Raw genomic sequence first — 17,360 nt, 5'->3', positions numbered from 1 at the left:
CCCAAAAACCAAAGAGGGGGGCAGGAGGAGAGAGGGAGCTTAACCCATTGCGTGTCAGAGAGAACACCATGGGATTCTTGCATAGGCTCACAGAGTGGGTTGGCTGCTTGTGAAGCTAGAAGGGTGAGAAATAGCCTGTCAAGAGAGATGTCCTCATTCAAGCTAACACGACCCGGTTGTTTGGAGATTGCAAAGCTTTTGTCTGGCTTTTACATTTTATCTTCTTCTCCCAACCATAAATGCATGTGAGAGAAGGTCTCTGAGCTCTGCCTCTGCTGATTTTTCCCAGTTCTTTTGTTTTGTTTGTGTTGCAGTGTTTAGAGGCTGTAGTTGTGTGCAAGACCACCTATGGTGTTGAGTGCTGAGCAGATCCGTGCTGAGACCCTCCTTTACTCCAAATTGCTCGTAGTGTCTAGACAAAAGCAGGCAGGCAGACAGGTGTGAGGAATGAGGATTGTCACCTCCACGCTACGGGTGGCAGACTGAGGTGCCGGGAAGGGTGAGCGCCCAAGGTCAGCCGAATTTGCGTCAGAGCAAGAGATCTGAATCCCGATTGTGGGAATCATCTGGAGCCTTGAAGAGCAGATTGGGGTTTGTTAACGCTAACAGCAAAATGACATTGACTGTAAATGGCTTAATGGCCTCCTCTTTTGCCTTTGTTCTCGAAAGGCAAAGGTGCGGATGTTTGTGTGTATAGATTATATTGTATATGCACGAAAAAGGGATGCATTTTGATCAGTTCTGTATTTTTGAGCTAGGGTAAAGGCTGACACTGCCTAACATGCCCTGAATCCATCCTGTGGGCAAGCTCTCACAGTGGGAAGCACCTCCACAGGGAAAAGGCAGACTCAGAACCGTGGGGCCATTTGTTGAAGGTTGACCAGGAAGGGTGGGCAAAAAGACACTGCCCTGTGGTTCAGAAAGGCTGCAATAAAATGGCCTTCTTCCTTTTGCCTTAGTCTCTTTAGCAGTCTCAGGTATAGCTGAGGGCCCCCTCCGTTCCCTGCAGCAGGGATAATGGCTGTTTATTCACCAGAGAAGAAAAAGCTGAAACCTGGGGCCTCGTCTGCTGGCACCATGGGTCAGCAGGACCGGTGCGTGGGCCTCTACCAGAATGCTGGTGGCGGGGATCGGGGTCACCAAAAATGGAAGCAAAACCTTTTAAAGTACGTGTTTTGTAACTGGCTTTCTTTTGTTTCCATGGATTGCTGCTGCTGTGGGCGAGGGGCCCTTTCAGCCGGACTCATGCTGCTCTGTGCTGGGGCCAGAAGAAAGAATAAGTGGTTTGTCTTTATTTGCAGTCCATTGTCGAGGTGCTTTCCTGGGGGCAGCGTGGGGGGGTTGTGAAAGGAGGCCTGATGATCACTGAGGTGAATTTTGCCATCTCAAACCAGCCCCAGGCCCCTGCTGGGGGGCTGGAGAAGAGGGGAGAGCCGGGGGGTCAGAAGGAAGCTGAGGTGTGGAGGTGCCTGTGTGCAGTCCCCTCCTCAGGGAGGGCTGCAGGGTGTGGGTTTACACACACTGCCCGTTCCACTCCCAGCGCTGGGGCCAGTGACACAATGAAGTGGTCAGGGACCATCTTCAGGCCCTTCTTTGCCTTGTTCTTATCCGCCATGGGGCTGAGGGAAGGGAGTTAGGCCTGCACCAAGGCACAGAGGCAGGCCCGCTGCCGTGGTATGGCGCCTCCAGGCCTCCCCTGCGGGAGCTGTGGTGGAAGGAGGTGGCAGACATGTTAGACGCGTTGTCCTTCTCCCTGCGGGAGCAGCTTTCTGCCTCAGGCTTGCCCCACAGCTGGTGGGAGTAGCTCAGGAGAGGAACAATTTAGGTCTCAGCTGGGTTCCCCATCCATTTTGTCAGTGAAGTGTAGGGGGTCTCCTCTTCCTCTGAGGCAGAGAGGTGGGAGCCTGCATGCCACCAACTGGTGCTGTGCATAACAGGACTGAGGATTTTGCCCCAGGATCTTCATGGTATAGGGCAGGGACGTGTGTGTGCTTGCACAGCTCAGGCTGGAGAAGCAGGGGGCTGTTTTCAGTCAGGTCTTGTTGGTCCACCCCATAATTTCCCAAATTGCTGTGTATTCCTGAGCCAGCACCAGGAGCACTTCAGCTCAGGAGGCTGGGAGGATGTTGGTGCATCGATCTGGAAGGCTGGCAAAAATGCTTTGAGAATCAATTTTTGTCTCAGAAAAGCCCAGGGAAGTCAATATTTCCCCAGTGTGACCTGCCTCTCTCTGTCACCCCATTTGAGCTGACTCTGGTTGACCTTCCCAGATTGCTGGGAAGCGGGCTAGTGCTTGCCATGCTGCTTTTACACAGCCCTCTCTGCTACCACTGCTTCATTCCTTTAGCCAAGCTGGTGTGACTTTCCCCTTCAGACTGTGTCTTCAGCCACAAACTGGGATAGTGTAGAGAAAGCTGCTCCTACCCTATTTCATGGTCTTTGGGGCTAAACACATTCCCAAGCTCCTTGTCCCCTTCTCTGTCCACCTTGCCCACATGAGCCCACCTGCAGGAGAGGCAGACAGGTCTGTCTGGAGACCAGTCTTATGGGAGGCAAGGAAGAAGGATCAATGGTGCAAGTTCACAACTGCCTTTTTTTTCCTCCCCTTCAGCTGTTGGCTCAGTTACGTTAGGCCCATTTGTGCCTCTCTACCAGCACTCAAACCACCTCTGGGTTTTTCATCCCTTTCTCTGATTTTGGCATCTGATGTTTCAAGCAAGCATATGGTGGCTGGCCCGTCTCCCTCACTCCTCACCCACCGCCCGCTCCTCACCATGGCAGCAGCTCCTGAGGGACATTTAGGTTTAAAGGGTGAGATGTCCCCTCATTTTCCCCACTCCTACATCTTACAAACTTCCTTACTGGAAAGTTCCTCCGACTGGTTTGGTGTCTGTGTATTATTAACAGGAGGTGGTTTCTTTTTACATGACTGCATTTGAAGAACTTTTTCTGCTGTGGTGTCACATGAAAGTATGAAGGAAGGAGAGTCGAAGCAGCAACAGATTCCTCTTCTGTGAGGAAAGCTGCCTTGGTGTGCAGGGTACGTGGGCTGATGCCTTACCGTGTTCCCCTAGTGTTTGTGCCGCAGGGATGAGTCGGAGACCCCACCCTTAGCACCTCACAGCTTCTCCTCAAAGTCTGCGTAAGGCTTCACAAAATCCCAGCAGTAAATGTGCGTCATGTCCCTTCTGAACAGATGCCGGGACCGCCCGTGTTTCTCTAAGCCTGTGCTTCAGCAAGTGAAGCCGACTGGAGGTTGTCTGCATGGGGTGATGCTCATGGCAGCTGATGAGGCCATGAGCTCACCCTCACGGTGTCTGCCCTTGTGGTGTTGGCCTTGGCAGGATTTAGGAACAGAGGGGCAGGAGCAGAGCTCTCTGCAAGGTGTGACAGAGGTGGGTCAGGGATAGTAAATGTGGGTGCTGATCGTCTTCGGGGATGCAGTCACATAGCATGGGATGGAAGGTGGCTATATGTCTCTTCCTTACAATCCATGGCAACTAGCCAGCGTGTCTCTTGCCCTGGCTGTTGCTTTTGGGAAGTGCGTGGGCAGTCAGCAGGAATAAAAGGTTCGGTTTAACTTGATGGCTTTCCATTAAGCTGTAGAGAAGAATCACAGGTACACAGCAGCCAGCTAGTCTTTGCAGCCTCCTCTCCTGAGACCCAGACCCCAGGAAACCTCTCATAAGTAGGAAAATTCTTTTAAGTTCAAGGCTTTTCCACTCCTGTTTTGATACTCTAAAATCCAAGTTGTGCTTTGCAAGCTGAGAAAGGGGGAAAATAAAAATGTCTTGTGACCCCCAGACCTAGGTAGAACTCACGCAGGGTTTTCCAAGACTGACTTTTCTCAGCTCTCCCTAAGGGCAGTGATAAAAAAAGCTCCTGGATTGCAAGTATGTTGTCTGGAAAACGCCCGTCTCCGATTTTCATTTATTTATTTAAAACTGAGGCCCTGCAATCTTGGCAAATGAGGTGAGACACATCAGCCATTCTGAGTGTGCTGATAGTGTTTCACTTTCACACGGCACCTTGTTGCTGCTTTTGGAGCCTTCCGAAGTGATTTGCAGAGCTGGAGCAGGAATTCTAACTGCATGTTTCACTGCAAGCTGGACTTGGCACGGCAGAGCTGGAGCAATCCTACGCAGCACGTAGGAATTTGTTTCAGCTTTGTATCATCACCACCTTGCCTGCGACAGTGCTGGCTTTCTCTTTTCCAGAGGAGAGAGGGCTGCTCTGCAGTTGGTGTGGGCTGGAGTGACGAGGGGTGCATAGGTGGAGAGCGTAATGGGTGCTTTGGCAGGGGGAGGGGGAGAATCAAAGCCTGGATTTCAAAAACAATAATTTAGCTTTGATTTCCACTGATTTTCCGAGTGAGTAGCGAAATCTAAGGGACTACTTGTTCGGGATTTTTGCTTGGTTTCTTCCCTTTTGTCTCTTGTTCTCTACGAGCTAGTTTATTGCAGGCAGCTCAGCATTGCAGTGACCTCGGAAAAGCCATGTTCACAGAGCAGGTCGGCTTACCTGTTAGCACACAGTGAGTCCACAGAGTGCCTAAAAAGGAACGCTGAGCTATGGCTCTGGTTCTTTCCCTATTTGGAGCACCTTCACTTTCGGCAAGCCCAAAATAGAAGCTTATTTGTCCTTATTTGTGCTCTAATTGTACCGCTTGCACCCGTTTAAATCTATATGCGACATTAAGGATTGTTAGGGGCTTGCGTTTTGGGAAATGAACTCGCATCAATAAAGTGCTCTTAAAAGCCCTGGCTGATTTTGGCTGTCCCTTCAGAATTGACCTCTGCAAACTCTTCGGATTTTGAATATAGGAGAACAGAGGAAGGAAGTCGGGTTGCAGGCAGAAGGAGCAGTTATATTTTCGCCCGAAGCAAAGTTTTGGGTTTGCCTTTCTTGGCTGGAAGACAAATTCCCAGGTGCCAGTGCCTCCAGCGGGACTTGCTTGATAACCTTTAGCAGTAACATTGCGAAGAAGATTCTGACCTCTAAATATAGATTTGGATATTTATATATCTGATGCTTTGTACACACAGCGTTCGGTGGGACATAAACAGCTCCAGCAAATTGTATTTACCTCCAGCATGGAAACAAAGGCTTGATTGCATCACATGAGCGTGCTCGGTGCCTTTTATTTATATACTCCTGGCCACACCAGGCAGGGAAGGGGGGAATGCTGCCTTTTGTTTTTCGACCCCTAGAAGACCCTGGAGACTTCTCTTTAGCTACCATTTGCCCTCTTCTGCTCTTCGGTAGACTGTTTACATCTTGCTTTATAGACTCGGAGTGTGTACGTATAAACATACAGATTTCGCAGTCATGTGGTCTCCTTTTCTCAAGAATAACAGACGGCAACTTTATGATCTGAGTGATTTTATTTGAACACAGCTGTGGCCTTGTGATTTAAATATTTCAATAAATTTTAAACTAACTAGACGAGAGGAAACCGTGCTGGGAAACGGGTTGGAGCGTGGAAGGAAGGTTCTCCAAGGACGGAGGCAATGTGGGCTCTGCATGGACGCTCCTGGCCCCATTGTCCTCCCATCAGAAGGCCCGTGACACCTTTCCTGGTCAGAAAGCCTCTCCCAGCATCCTTCCCCTCCCTGCAGAGATGCTCTTGACTGTTGGAAATGAATGGGAGGGGTGCTGCAAGCTCAAGTGCTGTTCCCTTGGGTCCAGGCTAGCTGAAACGCAGCCCCAGGCTGTGTGTGTTTGTTCAGGCCTGCACCTTGGAGCAGCTGGGTGTCAAGAGGCTTTGCCGAGCTTTTGGATTCCTCCTTTAGCATTGTGAATTCTTCATCTTTTCTCAGATGTCTCGTGATGAGTAAGGGGAGAAGAGGGGAAGGGGGAACTGCAGGAGCAGACTGCGGATTTGGCTGCCATGCTCTTGTCTTGACAATTGGATTATTTGGAAGTGATTTTAACTTTCATTTCTTGTGCTGTATCCTATCAGCTTGCCTGTTCGAGAGGCTGCTGTGCCTGTTACCGTGTAAATGTACTGGTGAGGGAGAACATTCAGAGATGAAAACAGAGGTGCTACAAGCCAAGGGTGTTTCACATCCCAGAACCACTGCCATCAGACTCTTTCACACCATCATCCTCGAGATCTCGTTGCACCACATTTCCCGTTCCATTTATTTTATGGTCCTTTTCTCACGCTTTACCCCTGCCTTGCGTATGTTCCTGTAAGTCTGCCCCACTCTGTGATGACTTGTTCATCTGCTGGGAGCTGGGGAGTGCAGTTCAGTGTTTCTAGGTACTGTGTTCAGCTCTACCAGCTTTTGGTGATGAATCTTAGCCTTTACACGGTCAGCTTTCCCTGTGCATAACAGTTTAAAAGTCCACTCTTCAGAAATAAGAGGCTTTGCAAAATCATCCCACTGGAATCTCTCTCTAGGATCAGGCCCTTAATCATTTTGTGATGTCAAATAGAGGCAAAGACTACTTGTTCCCAAAAGGTGAAGAGGTTTAATTTCATCCGAGACCATTAGAGAACAGCAGTGATAATGCTACTATTAATTGCAAACGGTGTTTATTGAGTTTGTCTGGCCTCATGACAATGATTATGTTTCCTTTTTGTTTTGTTTTTTTCCTTAAAGGTCCCCCTGTGTTCATTAAAAAACCCGTGGACCAAATTGGTGTGTCAGGAGGGGTGGCCTCCTTTGTATGCCAAGCAACTGGAGACCCAAAGCCACGGGTCACCTGGAACAAGAAAGGGAAGAAAGTGAACTCTCAGAGGTTTGAGGTAAGAGACGTCCATCAAATCACTGTCTGTGCATGTGTAAAGAGAGACCAGCACAAAGCAGCTCGTGCTCTCGTGGCCATTCTAAGAGCCAGTAATAGAGGGAGGTTTGGAATGGGAGGAGTTTTAACAACAGAAAGAGTGAAATGCAAGTTTTTGGCCATGTCAACAGCTGGGATTGTTCCAGAGCAAGAGAGAGCTTGGGTTACTTACGTTATTGGAGTTTTTTCTGTTGTTTTGTTGGTTGTTTTTTTCCTTCCCCCTCCTCAGATACAATATAAAGCTGCCTCCTTCCCTCTGTAAGAAACTCCAGCTAAGCTGGTGGTACTGCATCTCTGTACATGTACCTTTCGTACCCATCCACGGCTCATTATTTTAACCCTGGGACAGCCTGGAGTAAACATTACAGTTGCTGGCAGCCAGACCCAAGCAATTGGTATTGTTTAGATAGAAATGAGAGTGGAGGAACAAGAACTAGGAGGTCAGCCTGTGGAATTTGCTGTGGGACTCTGTCCTGCCAGGCAGCTGTGTGCTGAGAAGAGCTCTGTGGTGTTAGTTGCCCATGCAGATGGAGGAAGGAGGTGGGGATTCGTTTTTATTTTGTTTTCCCTTGGTCAGTTTCCCTGTGCTTAATTACAGTTGTGCTCTGAACACCCACCCCAAGCACACACTCACCATGGCTCATTATTTCGGAGTATTTGGGGTGTGTATATCAGGTTTTTTGGGTCAGTGGTCAGGGATGGGGCTTGGTGTGGAGCAGTTCTCTGCCAACTTGAGGTCAGTGGAGAGAGAAACTGCCTATGCTGGCCATGTGCAGGGAATTGCAGGACAGCTGAAGTGTGGTTTTTGAGTGTCTGTGTTTGGACAAGGGCTGGTACATCCTTTAGAAGCAGGAATGAGCCTCCTGCTTCCAACCCAAGGATGCTTACTGTCTCTCTTTCCCTTTATCCTCCAGACAATCGAATTTGATGAAAGCGCAGGTGCTGTTTTGAGGATCCAGCCACTCCGGACTCCCCGGGATGAGAACATTTACGAGTGTGTTGCTCAGAACCCTCATGGGGAGGTTACCGTCCATGCCAAGCTCACCGTCCTCCGAGGTAAGGATCGTGCCTGCCTGCCATGTGTCAGCATCGTGGGGGAAAGGGCCCCTTGAGCTTCTCCCTTTCTTCAGATGAGTGGGAAATGTCACAAAACACATGGCCCAAGGACAAAGTCCTTCATTTTTGGTTTGTCGGACTTGTCAGATCCGTTTGCTCTTTATAAAATTGCCATGTAAGAAACAAAGCTGGACTGCTTGCTAAAACCAGACCACTCGGGAGGTTTGACTGGAAGATGAGCTGAGGTTCCTTCCAACCTGAATTACCCCATGGTGCTATGATTTTCCCTCTCCTCCAATAAAAATTTCCTCCCTGGGTTTACAAGCAGCACCAGAGATCCTTTGCTCTGTGCACTCTCTGAGAGCACAGTTCCCCTCTCCATTTTGTTCTTTTTTTTTCCACTTGTCCCCACTCTAGAGGATGTTTACATGGATGCCTCCTTCGTGTCATCTGTTGGAAATATGCTCTCTGAACTTGACATGGGGGAGGGAACAATATGCTGTTGCTGTGGATGCCTCTGGATGTTTTCCGTTATTACCCTGGAGATCTGTAAAATTGCCTTGTGAAACACCAAACGAGGCTGCTTGCTCAAACTGACCCACTTTAGGAGGAAAGATGGGTGGTGATCTCCATTCAAACCACAGGGCAATGCGAGTGATCCTGGCAGAAAAGCCTGGCGGGGGCCAGTGGGGTGCCCGTGAGCTCCTGACGGGGCCTTAGCTTGGGAGCGTTGGCTGTGGATGCAGCCATCAGCAGGAGGTGCTGTAGAAAAGCTGCAGGCTTTTGGATGGGGACACTTGTGGTAAGAACAGGCATTTCTGCAGTGAGCACTGCTCATAGCAGTTTGAGGTGCTCCAGGCATTGTGTGGTCCTCCTAAGACCAAGTGGTGGCTGGGACTGAATGCCAATTGCCTTTTCTTCGGCAGTTTCAGTGTTCTCGAGAGCATCTGGAGTCCTTTTGTTTGAAAAGAGAGCGAGCACATCCCGAATAGTGCAGAGCTCAATTTGTGTGCAAATCCCCAGCACACAGCAATAACTAAAGATCAGGCGTAAAGGGCACGTGGCAAAACCCTTCGTGTCCCTTGGGAGCAGGAATATCTCTTCTGCTGCCCACCTGCAGGCTCCGTGCTGTCGGGATGCTGCCTGCCTTTGCGCACGCGGGCCCGTGGTCCAGTCACGCCTGCCAGATTTGTGTAGGTGCACTTCAGTCGTTGTGCTGCTCCTCTGCCTGGCGTGGCATTTAACCTTCTGTTCGCTGCCTGTGGTGGGCTGTCGCTGTCAGGAGGCTGCAGCAGCGCTCTGCGACAGGAGCGTGCCGAGCTGGGAGCCTTGTTCTTCACACTTAGTCCCCTGTGTTCTCTGGAGCTGCGATGGGTTGGGAGAGGTGCCCCCGTGATCACACGCAAAATCCCTACCCCTACAATTCCGTTGTGAGCAGTGGCAAGAGAGAAAGTGCTCCTCCAGCTCCTGCTCTCGCAACCCCTCTGGATTCTCACGTCGTTTTTCAGGCACGCTCTGCCACAAGAAAGCTGCAGCGCCTGGGAAATGCCGAGCTGAGCTCAGTGGCTGTCCTTGGGGACAGCGCTCCTCTGTACATGTCTTTTTGCAGCTCTTCCTTCCGCTACCAGCATCACACACGTGTCAGCGAGAGAGACAGATGACAGAACAGGAGCTGCGTCTCCCCGCTGCCTGCCTAATTACGCTCGTTGCTGATCCCACCAGAACATGATCACTGCGTGCTTTGCTCCTGGGCTGCGGTGCTTTCAGGAGCACTGCTGCTCCGTTTGCCTAACAGGGCCGTGTTGGGCAGCTTTGTTAGCTGGCCGTGCCCGAGCAGCTGGGGCACACGGCTCAGGATACCTGGGGGAGCAGTAAGTACCCGCAGGCTGGGCCAGCAAGTTTGTTGGAGAGCATCAAAGAGGCAGATTTTGTAGGATCCCCTCCCCTTCCCTCCTCCGCTGGAGTTATTCCATCCTTAATCTTTCCTTGGCTTTCACGTAGCACATATTTTCTCCTCTTTATGCTCCTTTTTAAGTGCTGGGAAAGTTAAAAGGGCCAAGCACAAGTCCACTAATCCCCACAATAACAATTTAGTCCGCTGGCATCTCTTCCTCTCTTTTCCCTCCCTGCTCCTGCATTCACCCACTCTCCTGTTTGTCTTTTCTCCATCTTTCCATGCAATGCCTCCTCCTCTTTTCTGTCTTCTCTCACTTTCAGAGCTAATGCTTAGCATAAAGATGGGGGCTGCTGCACAGCTTGGAGATGAATGTGAGCTGTCATTTGCAGAAGCTGCCACCTTGACGTGTTTTGGAGTGTGGAAACCTGGGCTCCAGCTGTTACAAACTCTGCAGATTGGGGTTTGGTCTAATTCTACAGCCTGTGGCTGTGCTGTTGTACTCAGTTAGTGTGTGGACCTTCATGTAGTACGCCTGTATGAACAGTTACGGGATTTCCTCAATGCCAGTGCAAGCAGTCTGATGAACAGAAGAGAAAAAAATGCATTCTTCCCTCCTAGATGCAGCTGCTGAAGGGACTGGGAGTAAACCCCTCTCCGGTTATCCACAAGGCTGCTCCTGGATCGGACCCTGGTAGAAGTCCACGTGCATTCACTTAAAAACAGGAAGCTGCAGGAGAGGAAAACCTTTGGGAGCTTCTGGGAAGCTGAGCTTGTGATGGACACCATTCAACTCGCAGGCTCTTAGCAGCAGCTCTGCTGGCTTCGTTGTCCATCCTGTTCTGGTTCTCAAGGGATCTGAGTTTTGATAGGGCTGCGGAGACTTGCTGCGCTCCCCACAGCTGGACACAGCTCCTGCAGACCTGGTTCCTGCAGAGCCCAAAGAAGAGGAAAGAAAGTGGTTTGGGGAAGCATTTTCCAGTTATTGTTGACCCCAGCTGCTGTCATTTTTCGTAATAACTTAGCAGAAAGGAAGCTGGTTGGCACAGGCACCCCAGCTCCCACTTGGGATTGTTTCTCTTAAGCTCCACACTCCCAGGAAAGATTTACGTAATTTACTTTTTTTATTATTATTATTGCTTCCTATGTAGACATGAGAGTTTCCCTCCTTTCTGGTGGCCTGAGAGAGAGATTCTCGTGCTGCAGAGGACTGTCCTGTGCTGCGAGCACAGGGGAGCCTTGCTGCAACCCTCTGCCTGCACTGCCTCTGCTGCTGGATTTGGAGCAGGGGCCAGGCAGGGCTTGGCCCTTTGCTTTATCGAAGCTGATAGAGTTCCACGGGGGTTACCCTTTGTGAGCTGTTAGTAAATGCGACATGAATTGTACACTGATCCCATAAAAACCAGTGCTTGGTCCAGATAAACGTAATGGAAGAAAATTCGCTGTGCCCTGATAGCTTGCTGCACACTGGCCGATCCTATCTGTTCCTGAGGATTACTGCACTCTGGAAAATTGAGGAAAACTGGCTATTAGACATGTAAGGGCTGCGGTGGTTATTACCAGTGTGTGATGCAGGCTGCTGGGGACGGATATTCAGAACTTTTTTGAGTGATTCCCTGTAGCTTTTTTATGAAGTGTTCATTTCTCTACCAGTCCTGGCCTGAAATGTTCCTCACACGTTTCCTACTCAGAGAAGACATCTGGTGTGGGCTTGTGTAACGTTCTAGCAAGACTCTGCTGTTTTGTTGCTTTTTGTAATTGCTGGCTTTTTATCAGCAAAAATAAACAAAAATCAGTTGGAGAGGCTCAGCAGAAAGCAGCGAGTCCCACGGGAGCACATCTTAAGGCGAAGCTGGCCTCTCTGAAATGTTACCTTGCCACTTGAAAAGCTCTTGGCAGGCTTGCTTCAAATTTGACTTGTTTTTCTGTTCTTGTAATGACCTGAAGATAAGGCCAAGTAGCGAGCAGATTAGTCCTGTACTTTATGAATAATGTCAGACCAATTTTAACTCAGATGCCTTTATAAGGAGTGTACAGGGGGGCACGCTGTAGGGAAGGCAGTGAATTACCTGCACTGCTACAGGAGCCAACATGCATATCGAAGTCTCTATAGACCAGCAAATATTTAATAACATTGTTAGGCTATTTAGTTATTTTCATAGCAGAACTCTCAATCATAATACATGGAATCAACAAACAAAGCACGCATTACATATCCTGGCATGTATTAAATTCGTCTTTAGCTGTGTAATAGCAGTTATCTAAGACATGGGGACATACATATTGATGGCTAGAACTTGTTGATGTAATTTTACAAAATGCATAATGCAGGGATACCTGTTGGGGAGGGGGTAGCTGTAAAGAGCTCATTAACTTCAGGGAAAAACAGGAATAAGGTTTAGGAGTGCTGGATTTTGATCCCAATGCTGCTTAAAATTAATGTCGCTCCAGCTGCTTCGTCTCTGCGTTCTTGGCTCTTCCAGCTTGAAGTGAGAGCAGTCGAGCGATCAGAGACCAGCCAGTGTCCGTGAGCTGCACTTTGTATCTCCAAAGAGCACAAAATTCCTCCTCCTCTTCTCTTCAGCAACATCCTCACTGTACCTTTCTGCATTCAGCACGTAGCGCGTCTGTACATGCTCACGCCCTCATTCTCTTCTAAATTATTAAACAACTCTGCACACCCTGCGGGAAAAAGAGCAGCAGCAACACCCGCCTTATCGTTCCTCATCATCCTCATTGCCAGCGCAGCTAATTATCTAAACACAGAGGTGCCACCTTCCAGAGTGACAAAGAGGTGCCAGGTACCGGTGTCTCCTTCTGCTGTAGCTGGCAACCTTTGCTTTCTCCGTACGAACATGTGTGTGTGTCAGCACATGCGTCCTCCAGCAGGATTTATTATAAATGAGAGCTGAAGTGCTCTCCTCTTCTCTCCCTGCCTCCCTCCATCTCTCCTCCCCTACTCTTTCTCACTCTTTGTTCAGTGGCCTTGAGGTAATTTATCTGCTTTTCCTTAAGGGAGGCCCTCACGCTTCTCAGGCTAAGAGCAGGTACGAGTGAGGTGTTTTGGAGGCTCTGGCAATACGGTAAGTGCAGCACGTGAAAACATTTGCCTACGTAAGCCAGTGTGATTTGCAGCAGCAGGCCAGATGTGCCCTCAAAGCATCTTCAGCTCGCATCTTGCTTCTTTTGTTCTAGCCAGTTGCCTGGGCTGCTTTCAGAAAGAGAATTCACAACCCGAACCGTTCCTTATTTATTTATTTGGTAACAGGTTTGGGCTAGCTTTTAGGGATTGAGGGGGAGGGTGGCAGGGCATGTGTGTGCATGTCTTGTGGGGATTGAGTTGAGACTGTAATTGCATTATTATAGGGAATCCAATTGTTAGGGGATGAAGCCAGCTTCACTTTCCTGGCAGGAAGGAAATCTGAGCCCTTGAATCAGTGCAATATGCGATGTTCGGAGATGCTTCCTCTGCTGATCTGATCCTCAAATCTGATCACGCCTCTAGTCGCAGTTGTTTTAATTAAACTCAGAGGAATTCTGCACAATGTGCTGCAAGATTAACATTTTTGTTTAATTAGAAACACTCGGTAATAACGGTTGCAGCGAGCCTCCCCCCAACACGCATGCACATACACGCACACACGTGCGCACACACAAACACACGCACCCTGGCAGTCGGGAGGGCTGTCCTCTCGGTGGATTAATTGGCTCGTGAAATTAACGGGCGCGGGTCTGAGCCAGGTGGAGGAGCATCACCAGGGAGCAGGATAAAAGCGGTAATCAATAATGATGTCATCTGCAGCCAATGCGGCAGCAGCTCCCCGGCTCCTTAACAACACACCACCGCCTGGTTAAATAGGAGAAGGGAAGAGAAGACGTTAAAAGCCTGGCTGAAAGCTGTGCAAAGGCAAAGCAATTCCCAGGGCCCTTCTGTCCTGAGCTCACTCTGGTGGGGGCTGGGGTTTTGCAGCACGCAGGATCTGCAAGAGCAGGAGCTGGAGACTCCTGCGATGCCCAAGCACAGCCTGGTGAAAACGAGATCTCAAAGCTTTGCTTCAGTCCCTTGTTAAAGACATTTGTCTTTTTATTTCGAATGCAATACCTGGGTTTAGAGGCATTTACAGATGCACTGAAATGACTGCCCCTTTATACAGCTGTAAGTTTGGCCATACTAGGAAATCTGCGTTTCTTCAGCAGTTCTAAGACCGTACGTGTTGCTGTTTGTGGTCAGATTCCTTTGATATATGAGGAGAGGTGTGGTTAGTACATTTCACTCTCCAGTGACTCATAATAGATGCTTTATAACTCTCCAACAATGGTCCGAAGAAGGAAACAATGCCCAATTTTAAACACACAATTGAGGCATTTAGAAGCCTTTTCTCCTCCGCAGTAGCTGTGCAGTGCTAATAATGGTATTAGACAAGAATTTCGTGGCCTGGGGTATCAGGGCACCACACAAACCTCTGGCTGTGCCTTCATGCTCTTCATAGCTTTCCAGAAGCTGAGTGAGAGGCACAGCAGTGGCGTAACACTGACCCCATACCACGTGTGTTCAGAGCTCATGTACAACAGTACAGGGATCTGGCAATTCTGCTTTGCTGCTACAGCAAAAGACACCCACCACAGCGAGGCCACCGGGTTTCTCTTTTGTTGCACCATCTCTGGGCTCAGCCGTAGGTAGTTTGGCTCCATCACTCCTGATGTGCAGTGTGCCAGTAGCAGGAAATGAGCTCTCATGTTCGCAGGTGGCAGGGAGGATTCCCAGCCTGAGCATCGGGACGGAGTTTCCATCCCATCCCTGCCGCCATCACGAGAGCTCCTGTTGGTTTCAGTGCAGGGCTGGTGGTGCCCTCTGCTTTTTATAAAATCCCACCTTTTTAAAGCCCAAATGCTTTCTGTGTTATTTCCCTTCTGTTGTCTCAGCTGCTTTTGGGCTGGATTTGATGCTGTGGCATCCCCAGGCTGTGATTCCTTAACGCGCCTCATTTGTAATGACAGAGAATCCCCGTAAACTCTCTGCCTGGTGCCCACATCCTCCCTCAAAGGCAGATTTGCTGTAGGAAGAAATGTCATGTTCCTGAGCTGTAGCAGCCAGCGTAGGCCAGGGCTCTTCCACGTGATGGAGGAGGTCACGCCAAAGATTATGGGGGACGCGCTGGGGTTTTGTATTAGTTACCACAAATTAGTCAACATCAGTTCGGATTGCCCTCCTCGCCCTCATTAGTGAAGGCAAAGGCAAGGCAGAGGAAGCAGGAAGCTCTCCTGAGCCTGTCTTCTAGGTGCTGGTGCCACATCCCTCTTCTTCTAGGGCAGCAGCACGCTGCTAATAAATCTGAAAATCACACCCTGTCTGCCAGCGCCTGGCTGACTGTCGTGGTATGTCCCCCCTGGTGCCTGCAGCTGGATGATATTTTCCTCTCCTCTCCCTCCTAGTTTCCACTGCGCCTTTGACATTCCTTTTCACGCAGTCACTTTCATTGTTCCTCTGGTGCAGCGTGTTTTGTACCATGGGGTTTGGAGGGGGAAGAGGAATCGCTCCTTTCTGATGTGACTGCGTGTGCCATCCCCTGCAGTACGGAGATCTTTGCCACGTGTGTGCACAGCTCCTGCTGTAAAACCAATAAATGCACTCACCTGCCTGACAGAGGGACTCGGTGCGAGACCTGGAGAAGCTTTGAGGTGGCTGTAGCCATGCCCCAAAGCTTTTTTGAATAATTCATCATAGTTAACTGTAAAATTTTCCTGTGGGACGTTCGGATAGTCAAACGTAATGGACAAGTGAGGAAGTTTTGCTGCATGATGTGTTTCCACGAGTCGTCCATGGACCATTTGCAGGAGCCTTCTTTTAAGTTGTGTTGCTCGGGGTACTGGGCAGCGCATCTGCCTGGTGGTTTTCTCAGGGTTTTCCGTTGAATTTCAGCTGCCGTGTCCCTGCTGTGTGTGTAACCACTCTTCATTTGCTCTCTCCCACCAGAGGACCAGTTACCTCCTGGGTTCCCCAACATCGACATGGGGCCCCAGCTGAAAGTGGTGGAGCGGACGCGAACAGCCACAATGCTCTGTGCGGCCAGCGGGAACCCAGACCCCGAGATCACTTGGTTCAAAGATTTCCTGCCCGTCGACCCCAGCGCAAGCAATGGGAGAATAAAACAGCTGCGATCAGGTAAGGTCTCCGTGCGAGGCTTGAAGATCAAGACCCAGATACAGCTGTGAAGAGAATGCTCAGAGGTTCCTGAAACAGAGGGGGGACCTGTAGACGTGGGCCCCACTGCTTTGCATAGAGGCATTAGCTTTTCTTCAGTTTTAGGACTGTTCTTATCCAGGGAGTGGTTGGAGCGTTTTTTTCCCTCCATCCCATCCTCCTGCCCTTCCCTGCTGTGTAGTTGGCATAAATCACAGCAGGGAAGCTGGTTTCTGGGCAGGAGACACTGTAACCAGTCCACTTGCCTCCTAATGATGCTGTTCGAGCTCAGGGGGAATTGGGGATTGGGCAGGAGCTGAGTGTTTCCTCCTCAGCCCAAGACCTGGGTAAGGAAGAAAAAGAACCTCTACAGCAGACAGCACTGTAGCCCACATGTACCTGGTACAAGGTCCACAGCTGAGGCAGCCTCTTACTGTCGAAGCAGGATCCTGTTGGTGTAAATTGAGCCTGTCAAGCTGGTGTTGAAGAGCAGCTCTTGCAGGATCTCTCTGGCATCGAGTCCCTGCAGCCATTGCTGGAGAGCAGTTGTGAGCATTCTCGAGTGACCCCTCGGTGCTCAGTGGCAGTGCCCATGGAGTGGATCTCCATGAACAGATGTACCCCAGCTCCGTGGCTCTTGTCAGTTCTCTGTCTTTCCCCATCTGCTTGTCCATCTGTCTCTTTTGTTTGTTTTATGTTTGTTGCTTTTTGTGTGTGTCAACGTGACATCTCTTAATATTCATCTTCCAGGAGCTGTTTGTGTACTTGTTAAATATCCTAGTTCACAGTGTGAATGTGTGTGTGCATGCGAGGAGGGCACAGGTGTATTTATTTTTGAATGCTACTGATAAAACACTTTCATTTCTCAACTTAAAAAAAAAGAGTATCTCTCTGAAAATATGCAAATATGAAACAAGCTGTGGCAGTTTTGCTTTTTGACAAAAACGAACCCAAGACATAATCCTTTTCAAGTACTTCTTGGACTGACTGCTTTAACCCAGCCTAAAGAAAACGTGCCTGTGTGGTTGGACCTAGCAAGTCCTAGCATCTCTTCAACTACTCAGAACGCTCCTTTGGCCAAGAGAGATAGAGCACTTGCAAGGGTTTTTTTGATTGCTTTGTTGTTCTTTGGGGGCAAAGGAATGTCACTGTTGTAGGCAAAGGGAGAGCAGAGGCTTCAGAGAAGCAGCTGGTACTGCTCTGCTCGAGTTAGACATTTTGCAAGTCAGCCAGTCGAGTGGTAGCCAAATAGTTCTGCCCAGACCTCTGCTGGCTCCAAAGAAATTCAGGAGTTCTGAGTACTGTAGTGCTGGGTCTGAACATCAGAGGACTTAACCACCCGGTCTGTCTCTAGACCTGTTTAGCAAAGAATCTATATAAAGATTTTTAGTTCTGTGGGCCACCAGTGGTAAAGGCTCCGTTTATTTCCAGTTCAGT

The 17,360-nt window shown here is 49.5% G+C and overlaps 1 protein-coding gene across 7 annotated transcripts in view; it reads left to right on the top strand.

Annotated features, from left to right (window-relative positions):
- PTPRS (protein tyrosine phosphatase receptor type S) overlaps positions 1-17,360 on the top strand; it is a 150,996-nt gene that overhangs the window by 63,557 nt on the left and 70,079 nt on the right. For all 7 annotated transcript variants that reach the window (XM_084498423.1, XM_084498421.1, XM_084498422.1 and 4 more), the window contains 3 exons: positions 6,609-6,754; positions 7,707-7,848; positions 15,717-15,905. In XM_084498423.1, coding sequence (XP_084354549.1) covers positions 6,609-6,754; positions 7,707-7,848; positions 15,717-15,905 — 477 coding nt within the window. The remainder of the gene's footprint in view (positions 1-6,608; positions 6,755-7,706; positions 7,849-15,716; positions 15,906-17,360) is intronic.

The sequence above is a fragment of the Aythya ferina genome, assembly GCF_964211825.1.
Source record: "Aythya ferina genome assembly, chromosome: 26".
Lineage (NCBI taxonomy): Eukaryota > Metazoa > Chordata > Aves > Anseriformes > Anatidae > Aythya > Aythya ferina.
This window is presented reverse-complemented; position numbering and strand designations above follow the sequence as displayed.